This window comes from Mytilus edulis, chromosome 8 (genome assembly GCF_963676685.1).
Source record: "Mytilus edulis chromosome 8, xbMytEdul2.2, whole genome shotgun sequence".
Lineage (NCBI taxonomy): Eukaryota > Metazoa > Mollusca > Bivalvia > Mytilida > Mytilidae > Mytilus > Mytilus edulis.
This window is the reverse complement of record NC_092351.1, coordinates 45111752-45124879: the sequence shown is the minus strand read 5'-3', so window position 1 is coordinate 45124879 and position 13128 is coordinate 45111752. Positions and strand designations below refer to the sequence as shown.

Sequence of the window (13128 nt, the reverse complement as noted above, 5' to 3'; positions counted from 1 at the left end):
GCGGCGAACAGATAGCGTCGTCTGTCATACATGTGCTTGTTACATGGCTGTAGAATATAACTTAGATATCGAAAAGCGTGACTTCAATCTTGTAGTCCCCCAAAGACAACCAGAACCTAAGGATTGAGGCCCACGACATGAGCTCGTGTCACTCAGTATGTTTTTATATGTTGCGTTTGTGTACTGTTGTATATTGTTTTCAGGGTTTTTTCGTCGATTTTTTTTTTTTTTCCTTTTTCGATCATTAAACTAACGAGGGTTAGAACAACCATGCATTATTTTCTTCTGTGCTTCTTGTATAACAACAAAAAAAACCGTAAAATTACACAATTTTCATATTTTAATGGTGCATGCCCATAATGAAACAGCATACATGGAATTCAGTTCATTCAAGGATTTCATTCATGATATATCTTTATACATATAAACAGAGAGCCCAAGGTTATGTATTGCACGCCATTTCCCTTGAACTGTCAAATTTAGCCCTATCTTTCATACAAACGTATTTCAATTAATATACAACAATGGGACGGAAAATAAATAATACTTTGAAACAATAACAAGAAACAAAAATATACAAAAGTTAGTGTCTTAGACGTAAAGGCGAACCAGCGGGTCTTCCATTTGCCTGGAATTTGAAATGTCTTTTATCATGCGGTTTGGAAAGCGCTGGACAGTTAGGATGGTGATCTTTCAAATGTTTGAAGTGAACTTCCGGATCCGTTGTAGAATGACCACAATCCTCACAAACGTACGTTTTGTTGCGTCGCTGTTTGTAACCAAAGCTAAGTTCCATACTGTGTACCTTGCGACTGTGCGATTCCAATGAACATCGCTGTGTGAACGCCTTTTCGCAATGCTCGCATTTGTATGGCTTTACACCTGAAATAAAGAACATAGTTATGTCATGCTTACGAATATAAATGTGAAAGTGAGTTAAAAGAAAAAGTTCAAGTTGTTAACTTTGGTTAATTGAGTAAAAGTTTGGTTTGATTAAAACCGCACGAGCGCAAATTGATTTATCGCGTCGATATAAACTTTGATTGATTGGTGATTACTTTACACCATACTAGAACAAAAGGCTATATCGCGGCGATGTAAACTTTTGTTGATTTGTGTAGTCTGTATGCCACACTAGCGCGAAAGGTTATATCGCTGCGATGTAAACTTCGGATGATTTGTGTTTGCTTTACGCCGCCCTAGCGAAAAAGTTTATATCGCGGGGATGAAAACTTTGATGGATTGGCGTTTGCTCTTCGCCGCAATAGCGCAAAAGGCTATACCACGGCGATGTAAACTTTGATTGGTTGATGTTTGATTTACGCCACACCAGCGCATATAGCTACATCGCGGCGATGTAAACTTTGTTTGATGGGTGTTTCCTCTACGCCGCACCAGCGCAAAAAGCTAAATCACGGCGATGTAAACTTTGATTGGTGTTTGTTCAACGCCACAACAGCGCAAAAGAAAGGCTACATAGCGGCGATGGATACTTTGACACGTAAACCTCATATGAATTTGGATGATTTGTGTTTGCATTACGCCGCACTAGCGCAAAAAGGCAATATCGCGCGATGAAAACTTTGATGGATTGGCGTTTTCTCTTCGCCGCAATAGCGCAGAAGGCTATACCACGGCGATGTGAACTTTGGTTGGTTGATGTTTAATTTACGCCGCACCAGCGCATATAGCTACATCGCGGCGATGTAAACTTTGTTTGATTGGTGTTTGCTCTACGCCGCACCAGCGCAAAAATCTAAAATCACGGCGATGTAAACATTGATTGGTGTTTGTTCAACGCCACAACAGCACAAAAGGCTACATAGCGGCGATGGATACTTTGACACGTAAACCTCATATGAAAACAACAATCATTTAATAAGTCGTTAAAGAGAGTTACTTTGGTAAAGTATAAGGCTACTCGTTTTATTGACCAGTGTTTTATTGCGTATGTTTAACAATTTCAAATAAAAGAGTACACATGAATGTATTTATTATTATCATTAAGCAACAGTTCGTATTCCTTTTTAAAATGCCGACTTATTGGTTGTAGATGATTACAGACGCAGAACCTGCATACTCTTCAAAAATATATTTTGCTGATCCGAAAAGTGTTAGTTCTATGAAATTGTAAGTGTTCTAGATTTATTTTATTTTACGAGAACTGATGCTATAATACACGATTTTGTACGAACGTGCTTAAACAGATATTATATTAGAACACCTCAGTGAAGCACAGTTCGGATGTTTGACAACAATACAACTGATTATTTGAAGAAAGTAGTTGTTATGATTAATGAATATCAAATATTTATTACTAGACGTACCTGTATGAATACGAGTATGTCGTTTCAAGTCGAAAGTGTCGTTGAAACCTTTCCCACAAAACGTGCACAAGTATCTTTTAGCCTCGCTATGACATTTAAGATGGCGGTTCAGCAACCGTTGTATGGTAAATTCTTTACCGCAAACTTTGCACATAAAGCTTCCTTTTCCGTTTTCGTCTGTAAAGATAAATAAACATTTTATATACAAGTGGAAGTATTTCTGAATATCACTAAAATTTACCATATCGATGTGCATACACAAATGGAATCATAACGCGATATGTGTTCGTGGATTCTAGTACTTTCACGAAATTTTCTACATTAATAAATTTGAACTAAAAATGTAGTCGCTTCTGCGCCCGCTTTTGGCCTCTACGAATGGCAGTAAAAAAAAAAATTTACAATAGAGTGAAAATAAAGTGGTATTGGGAGATTACAGGCAACCGTATGGACTTCAACAAATAGAAAACCCCATACTGGAAACTCGACTCCAAAAGGCCCCGATATGAGAGTAAAAATATAATGTCTAGTAGTTTACTAAAATTAATATTAAAGATATTTAGCGTATTTTAGATCTTTAAAAAAAGAAATGAAAATGTTTTATTGTAAAGTGCCAATACACTATCCAATACTGAACTAATGTCAAGTTATATAAAGTTCACATCCTACAAGGCGTATTTAAATTTTACATAATTGAATTGAAATGGACACCATTCACTCTATTGTATAATTGTACAATTTGTAACCTGCTTACCTACGACCAGTATCGCACATTAATCTTTGTGAAAAGAATTTTATTGATCTTTATTGACATTTTACAGATTTGTAAATAAAGTTAAATCATAATGAAATTTGTCAAGTGGCAACTTTTAACGATTTAGTCATTTTTAATCAAACATTTAAATAATGACAAGGAAATGTTTAATTATGAAGTAAAATGTGAACATATGGTCTTTACTCAGGCATCTTAAGATAAGAAAACAGCGCGAAACTGTGACGGCTAAATTGTCTATTTAAAATACGACACACTTCAGTCTCAGTTTGCGGCGCGTGCCAAGTACTAAACAACGTCACCTGGTGACTGAAAGTGTTGTAGACATGGAGTGATGCCCCATGGATAACATTTTTTGTCTTTTGTATATCTTACAAGTGCATACCTTGTTGTATATTTGTGATATCAGCAGGTTTTGGCGGCACAAATGACGGGTTTTTTATTCCGTAACCTCCATTTATCACTTCAAATTTCTGAGGCGTCTGCTGTGTCTAAAATTATATAAAAATTGAATCAAGTCATGTTGCCATAAAACAATGTCATACATATTTGCAACTAGAATAAAAGAGATTGTATTTATACAATATTTCAGTGGTTTTGGTGGAAACGAGTCAATTTTTGTATTTTACATATTTCGCGTTTATATTCATTCAATTTAACACTCTTTAAGTTTAAAAGATTGATTCGTGTTTGAATTCCCTAAAATCCACTTAAATTGACCCTTATGAAATTATATGGAAGGGTTCCGGAAAAAAAACGGTCCTAGAAGATTGAAGAACAATTTGAGAAAATTTTCTATAATTTTCTTACTTAAACTATTATTATTTTCACCGTTTAAATATATAGAACACAAATGTATGCATACCTTTACGACTTTCAAAACTCCGTCTTTGGAACCCTGGTTTGGTATATTTTCTTTGGAGATAGACGATGGTGTCAGAATAGGAGACCCATGCTGCAGTGCTGCCCTCTGTTGCAGATGAGTGACTGGTGTTCTGTTCACCGAAGAATTCTCCTGGTTTTGACTAGCATTGTTTGTAATGACTGGTGTGCTAGAACATCGGTACGGCAAATTCTGAAAACAATGGTCAAAACTTTGCGTCGGACTTTCCTTATATATTTGGAATGGAACATTGTCTATACGTTGTCGTTTTGGTGTTTCAGACACTGGTGTACAAGGACGTTTCTGTGCATTTGACATATGAGCTTCTGGTATTGAACGAATCGGTGTTGACGAAATTGGAGTAATTCGATGAATTGGCGTTGTCGGATGTGGCGTTATGCTAGGAGTTGAGGTTCTCGAAGGTTGCACTGTACTTGAAGAATAAGATTCGGGCGTGCAATGGGTCCTGTACTGTAAAAATGGACTAGGTATTCTTGGTGAGAAACCAGAATTTAAATTCTGAGAAGCGTTTATCTGTGGAACCGTTTGAAAGGAACTTCCTGGTTCCCGTAAGAACGGGGACCCAGTACTGTACGAGTAGTTGTAACATCTTTCAGCTTCTGAAATACGTGCTTCTGGTGTTCTCATCTGAGGTGAACCCAGTCTTTCTGAATGACGATATGAATTTGCAATAAGTGGAGCAGCATAATTAACAACAGGTGGAGGCAAATATGGACTTCTCAAATTATTTACAATATGACTAACAGGAGAGTTAAAAACAGGTGAAACAGGAAGCACTTTGTTTGTTTTTGGTGTAGATACATGATGGAAAGGGTTCCATATTTTGGGAGCACTTTTTATTGTTTCTTTTAAATTGTCTTTGATTTGTTTTTGTTCTGAAGTTTCGGATTTCTCCTCACTTTTTTCTTCCGCTAATTTCACTCTCGTGTCTTTTATTTGTTCGTTCACACACTTTTGATTATCATCTGTAAGTCTTTCATTTTTATATGAGCACTGATCCTGATTATTGTTTAATGGAAATCGAAGAGGAAGTTTCATTACTGTTGTTGGTTGTGTATCCATGGTAACTGTCTCCTGTAATGTTTCACCCATTGTTTGTCTAGATGATATAAAAACGTTGTAAGCCAGAGAAGCAAAGGGAGGTAATGGCTGATGAGGAGTTATCAGGGGAAGCGATAATGGTGCAATCCTTCCTTGAATATGTTCTTGAAAACTCGATTCTGAGATATCACTGTACGTGTTGCTATGGTAAACTTGACTTCCGGAGCTTTCCACCGAGGATATGCTTATAGGTCTAGAGCATGTACTATTGTCATGTGTGGTACTAGAAAGTGACCTGTCAGTATGATAGGCTACTTCAGCGTCAAGTTCCGGATCTGGTATCTCTGCCTTAATGAAAGTGTTTACCGACGAGGTCTTATTTTCAATGGCTCCAGTTACCGAGTCCACTGTAATGACCTTGCTTATGGCCCTTGAAAGATAGGTCGGTGATTTATCGCACGATACCACTGCTGGTAAATTTGAAGCCTCAGATTCGACTTCTACTTCTTCTTCCTTCACTCTCGGTTCTACCAGAAGAATGTCGTGAGAACTTTCAGGAACGCTCAAATCTGAAAAAAGAAATCTAAAATAGAGAAGACGGCTTAATTATTTTGTTGAAACGAATACAACGAAATCACTTAAAGTTACACACATTCAAGGGGCTAGACAACCTTCTGCGTTTGTTACAGTATACATGTATCTGCATTCAAGGAGTGTCTTTTAATATATTTACCCTTGATATTTGTTGAAGTCGAAGATCGTCGCAAACAACAAATTGAAACATATTTTAGATTTAGAAACTGCAAATAACGACGTGTATACAATTATATATTTATTTACCTATTTGATATTTATTTGGGTAAGCTGTTATTTATCGATAATTTAGTTCTTAAAGGTATAAAAATATATTAAATTATAGCATTTATTATCAATTTGCCACAGCTTGATTTTTTTATCCTTTAAACAATTACGAAAAATGACCGTGGCAACATGTTGGTCAGATCGCTTTACAGCTGTCACTAAGAATCAACGTGTTGCATTTCTTTGACTACTTCACAACAGGTCTTGCACATTAAGGAATTATGACATTTTAATAGATATGGACACTTGGAAATTGTTTATCTATGGTGATTGACTTGGTGATCAGTGGGTGGCCGTTTCTGAATAAATCGCCTTTCCTTCTAACGTCAAAGGTTATCCATTGAATACTGTATTTGGCATTATGTTTTGTTTATGTTGGAATTTTTTTACCGGGCGAGGGGGGGGGGTCTTGAAAACGAAGTTTTGTACCTCTATAGTTGTCCTTGTGCGATTATTTCAATATTTGCTTTCTGTGACCATTCTTACGCAATCAGTATGGTTTAAAAAGAAAATAATTTAGTTTCTTCTGCTTGTGTGATAACTGAAGCAAAATTTGAAAATCATAAATTCAATGCAGTTATCAATGAAAAAATATGGATAGCTTAAAATTCATTCACGAGACAAGCACGTGTGTCAATAAGTCAAGCATCATCAAAAATAAATTTGCGTAAAAAGTTATAACTTTTCGATCTTAACTTTAGAATGATATGCCTGAAGGAATGCTTGTAGGACCATGATTGGGAAATATTTAAATATATCACACAATGTATTTGCATTTCCTGTGCATTCATTTTAACAAATCTTTAATTTTAATAATAATGGGATGTCAAGAATAAATTATCCTTAGTGTACTCTAGGGTTTTGATTTGACCTAATTTAAAAGATATTACTTCTTGACATAAGAATGACACTGACCGGGATTCACTACCGGCAGATGTTCAAATTACTTGACTTTTTCTTCTAACCAAAACATTGCGAGTGGTTTTTTTATAAAGAAGAATAGATACTCCCTAGACTCCCCGCGGACCACCCCTCTGACCCTCATAAGAAAGGTGTCACATCTGTCTTTGGATGTTTATAACGACCAAACAATTTCTACCTGTCAGGTAGAGCGCAAGGTGCGACAGGTGTTAGAAAATAACAAGTTGGTCATACCGTGGTTCAAGGTAAAAATGTTGAATGGAATTCCTTTTAAATTAACGGTCATCTCGTCGCGATGATCTCCCATTCATTCAGAATTTTCAATGTGGGAACAAAACCCTGCATTCCAACTTCCCGTTCAATGGTGTATTGGGTTATCAAATTTGAATAGTTTGTAAAGACTCCTGCTATTTTTATAGGTTAACTGTTTTACATTTTAACTGTTCCCTTAACAAAAGGCCATAATTTTTCGTATTTGCTCTGTACTTCTCAAAATCTTCAAAATGACACAAAAAATTTAGAAGGGTCATTTTTCTTCGCGTGTCATAAATCGATCGTAAAAAGTTGACCGCTGCCAACCTTCGACTATGAAAAACATTACAAAAAGTTCTTTCATATTAAAAGTTCATAAACTTTATTAAAGTGTTTGCTTTGTAATATTTTGATCTTTGACTATTATATAAAACATGAACATTTCACGAAGGATGACTGATTATTTTCCTCTCAAACTAACTTAGTCAAGGTCAAGAGTTTGTATCTTTCTGTGCGCGCTTGTGTGTCAGATTGTTATACTAGTAAGATATTGTCTTATTCAATACATAGAACATGTAGAAGTCTTGCCCTCATGCAAACTCGCTCTGATATAACAGTATACTCATACTTCTACTCGGAACTTAATCATTACACTGATTATAAGAACTCCTCAAAGTCAATTCAAAGATAATAATAACATTGTCCCACGAGACACGTCAGCAGCGCTCAAATCAAAATAGTTGGATTCTAAAATCAAACTATGATTTATATACGACCATCTATAGTATAATTGTTCATGTTTCTACTGCCTAGATGTCCCAGACCCAATTATTGTTGTTTTACGAAGTTTTCTAAATGTTAATCTCAGATGGAAAGATTTCGTTTACTTCGTGCATGATCATATATATTGATATAGATATATACTGTTCCGTTTGGGTTTTCATTTTTTTCGGGGTTTGAGAGATAACAAGTTCAATTCGACGGGAAAATATCATGTCTGGGATTTATTAATGCAAATTAGATAAAACTTTTGGTAATTGCAAGTGTCACTAAAATCGAATGGATATTCTTATCAGACAAATAAATCACCGATCATTTTAATTAATTTATCGCCGTTTAAGAAGGAAGTGCTAAGATTTCAACAAATACCACAAATACATAACGGGCAATAATTCAATAGGTGTTACTTAACAAATTTGATTAGGAAATATGACTAAGCAACCGTTGTAGGATAAAATGGAATTTTCACAACGAAAAGCGTGTATAGTGTTGACATCTTGTCAATTGAGAAATTACTAAATGTGTGTGTTATTTGACTAATCCCATAATAACACTAACTTTGACCGAAACAAAATTGCATTGTTTATCCACCAATAAGTCTTAGGGTCTTGTTTTTTTATTGACACTATAACCAGAGACATATAATACAATTATATGTCTCTGCTATAACTAAGGATGTGGGACTTCGTTTTTTTATATTTATGTATAAATTTATTTGCTTTCTGACTGTAATATAAAAATGTAAAGTGAACGGACATCTATCTATTCACTTGAGTTTGTTTCTGTCTGTTTATGTTAATTCTGTCACATGACCAAAAAATTTTACGTACCTAATATATATTTTTTGGTAAATAGAGGCAGATGTTGTTCACATTAAGAATCTTGTATATGTTTTGTCTTTTTAGAAAAGGGCGGGAGTCTCGTAAGATTACATGTCTACCAAAATGATAGCTACATGTAGCGTTTTATTCACAGTTTGGAAGCCTCTTATTGTTATCAGTGTAAAACATTTATTTCGTTACGCAAGACTCGCCCCATTAAATGATCGAGCCGTCAAACTGTTACCAAATTATCTTGATAAAGACCCATTTTTTACGACTATTTTTACTTTGTATCGTAACGGGGAGATCTTTAAATAGTTTAAAGCCAGGTGAAACGTACAAGAAATACAGTTACAAATAGAATACATAGAAGGTGAAAATAACATTACAAGCTCAACTTTTTAAATTTTACCTGCTGAAAATATGTTTTAAATAGTACTTTTATATATTCTGCTATACATCTGTCGCTGTTTACAGAAGATTTTTATTTTAACTACACAGATGTTTCTTAATTCTTATTTAAAACAGAAGATATAATCAAACAAAGGCATATTTACAGGTAAAAATCGTCATACATGAACTTTAATTCGTGTTCATTTTAATAATTGATATCATTTTGAAAGATTGCGATACTAACCCATGCGGAAACACAAGGTGTATTGAAAGTGTGTCTGTATTTTTCTTATTCCATTTATGAATTAATTTTGTGAATTTAGCCTGGGACTATTATTCTAGTTAGTTAAAATAATAGTCCAAATTTTAGCTTATTTTTATTCTTTTTTTCATGCAATATGTCATTCCATTACAACTACCTCAATTAAAGTCAAGCTGACCTTTGACATATATAAAATTAACTGTTCTAAGAAAGAGATTTTTTTATTACGTATTGGCTGCAGAAACGTTTGGTTAAGAATGAGTTGTCCTGTTCCTAGCTAACTGCCGATAAGAAAACATATTCTACGTTTATATATATAGAAGATTCCTGTATTATTTGTAGCACGAACTCGCCTTTGCTCGGTTACTTATTACCCGAAAATCAGTGGATTCAAACCGATTCACAAATATGTATGAAATCGTTATCCACTTACATCATGGCGATTATAATGTAATGAAATAACCAAATACCGGTATCAGTATGTAAACTAAGAAATAATCCCTTTATCCCTAACTGTATCGTCCACGGTTTTCTCTGGATATCGCGTATTAGTTTCCGGGATTACCTGCATATACTACGGACCACCGTTGTCACAACATACGGGGTACATATTGTTTTCACTCTAATCATAATCCGTTACCGTAATCCAAAAAGGCGAAAAAATGAGATAAAAACGTCTTAATTTTGACACGTTTTGTGTTAGAATAAGAGATATTTTAATACATTCATAAACGGGTATTTATCAAAAATGATATTAATAAAAGCAGAGACAGTTTCTTTGACAACATAGATATTACAGTATCCATGTATGAGAAAACGTTTTAGAGAATTGTAAGAATACATGAATGTATACGGCATCCGAGTGTATAAAAGATGTATCCGTCAAATAGCGCCAAATTTAAAAATCAATTGTCTGTGAAGCAGAAGTCTGCTGCACGAGATTGAATATCGTCAAAGACCTTTCTTATTTCAGAAAAGTTCAATACTCCGCAGCTGTTACAACTAGGTACCTAAAATAGAGTAATTTTCCTGATTTCAATCGTTAATCATTGTGTAACGCCATCAATATGCTAATAGAAAAAGGTTCCTTAAATACAGCTCTCTGGCAGACGACCGTTATTGATCATGCAGACGACCAATCCCAGAACGAGGATACAGCGCCTGGCTAATGAAAAATATCCAAAATCAATATTGGAGCCTTTACGAGATTACTAAAAGACTGCAATCGACTGTCAGTGACAGATGCTAGATGCATGATGAAATTTAATCAACGACAACCGTTATATTAATTATTCACGGACATTGTAATTTGAATTTTTTGGCGCGTTCCGATGGGTTTTAAATACCTCTTGAAAAACATCTTTAAATCGTTTTAAAAAAGTTTCTTTCTTCAAAAATGTTAAATCTTTAATGTTACCGAATAATTAATGACTTTGAAATGATTATTTGTTAAATTTTTGAAAGAGAAAATTTAAATATAAAATTGTATGTGTATATTTATTACATGCCTTAAGCAATAACATGACAAATTATATATTTATATTTGTTATAAAAATGTAAGGACAATGTACAGAAGGTATATTTATATAGAAAACACAAACATCTAATTGACGTATTTTGTAACAGACAACGGTTATCAAACAAATTAATCTATTTGACAACATAATTATATAAATAAAGAAATACAATTTTCTTATCTATTTTTTAATTTATAACCTGCGGTCCCTTTAGGGTATGATAACTTAATCAACTTCTAACCGGTCTTCAAAAGTTAAATTGAAGTTTTGAATTATATGAGTGTGGCGGTATAATCTTTAATGGTGCAGGGTTCTAACGGTGCAGACAGTTCCACAGCCGAGGCGACAGGTGAATTCGCACTGTTGAGGTGTAAATCTTGTTTGAATGTCGGAATTTTATCGATTAGGTTCGCTACGTGGTTAATTACAATAAAAACTAATTGGTGGGAACTTTATTCAATCCTATGTGTTAATGCATGGTAATTAAAGTTTCCCAGACTTTATGGAAACTTAGAAATCAACTGTAAAAACAGTATAATCTGTATGTTGTCATTGCCTAATCAAGGTCTTTATCATTACCTATTGAAAAGTTTGTAACATAAACACTTCTCTAACTTTGATCTAATAAATAATACATTAGTACATTAGTCTAAAATGTCTTACTAAAAGTGGACACTATAACGGTCAAGAGTAAGTTCTTGTAAATGGTGTATATGAATTTGAAAGAAAAAGATAAATATGAGCTTTGACTGTGTGACACTCCAATTGTATCTATAAAGATCGTATAAACCATTTTACCAAAGTCATCAAGTAAAAAGGAACACTAATAATTTTTGAAATGACTTCAATATGGTTTCTGTCTATCCAAGGATTTGTATAGTAAGACTGTACAAATCCTTGGTCTATCCGAAACAGATAATTTCAAGTCTTTCCTTTATAGAGAAATACTTGTTGGGAATAGATCCTAGATCCATAACAAAACCTTCCTCATTTATTTTTTTAAATATGTTGCTCGTTGAAACTTTGATTATAATTCTAAGTTAACATTTTAAAAAGAATATATGAATGTATCTATAAAGTTATTGACTAAATGAAATGCTATAATTTTAGACCTTTTGGTTTAATTTTTACATAACATAACTTCGGATTGGGAAAAGCGAGGATTTGTAAAGTAAGATCTTACAATACAAAGTTTTGGTAAAAGTCTTTAAAATTATTTTATCTATATCATCAAATCGGGAAATCTGCTTGGGTCTGAAACAACACATCTTAATCACTTGCCTACAAATAAACAATCTTCTCCCATGTGTGGTTAACCTTCATTAATTAACCATTCTGACATTTATATTAACAGTAATACACAATTCTCATGATAATACACATATACACGATGATTATAAGACTAGTTTAATTAATTAATAATACTCATTTGTATCTGACATGGCAATAAACATCCCTATTTTATCAAATACAATCTCTAGACCAAGGATTAACTTGACAGAGATAACATTGATTTATTACAATCATAATGAACGTCTGCAGTTCTAACGGATGCTGACAGATGCCCGTCGGATACAGGTGCTAGATATTTCTGTCAAACAGTTGCTAATTTTGATATTTTTACCTTTTTAACAAAAACCCGTTATATTTAAATAACGGTATTACTTTAATAGAATTTTAAAAAGATGTTTAAAAATCTAAATAATAAAGAAGATATTAAAGGCCATCATTTTCATGCTTGATTACATATGAAATAAACATACCTTTATTATTGTGGTTCACGTGAAGTTCAGTAGAATTAATTTCACTATCGTCTTCACTTTCTGTTGATGATGGAGTCTCAAATTGTAATGCTGTTCTTCGGACTAAAAAGGTCCTGGGCATTTTGTGAACTGTCACATTGATATAAACTCTTTTCCTACGAAATGTCAATTTAACACTGAAAACATGAGGATTTTGTGGTTTGTATTAAGCGCCGTTCAGCTGATCAGTCGTTTCTGCGCAGGCGCATCAAAACTAGCCATTCAGCGACCGGGAGGTATTGATATGCAAATTAGTTTTTGTAAATAGCGGTATTTTCAAGTGTGAAGAATTACCTCGTGGAAACCGTTGAAATGAATGAATGAAAAGATCAACAATAGAAACGGTAACAATTGTAACTTGAATTGTTATCGCGTTTATTTTGTAAATGTACACACAATAATAGATTATTTACCTGGCTGATTTTTTATTTACATAGGTAATGCAACGGCCCAAAAATTTCACAGGTTTTTTAAT

The 13128-nt window shown here is 33.9% G+C and overlaps 1 protein-coding gene across 1 annotated transcript; it reads right to left on the bottom strand.

The window, feature by feature from the left end:
• Positions 1 to 327: 327 nt before the first annotated feature.
• LOC139485709 (uncharacterized) lies at positions 328 to 12857 on the bottom strand. The gene is made up of 5 exons (XM_071270352.1): positions 12615 to 12857; positions 3965 to 5613; positions 3485 to 3590; positions 2328 to 2504; positions 328 to 882 (listed from the first exon to the last, which is right to left on the bottom strand). Exons 1-5 carry the CDS (start codon positions 12733 to 12735, stop codon positions 584 to 586), a joined length of 2352 nt encoding a protein of 783 aa, XP_071126453.1. The 5' UTR covers positions 12736 to 12857; the 3' UTR covers positions 328 to 583.
• Positions 12858 to 13128: the final 271 nt, after the last annotated feature.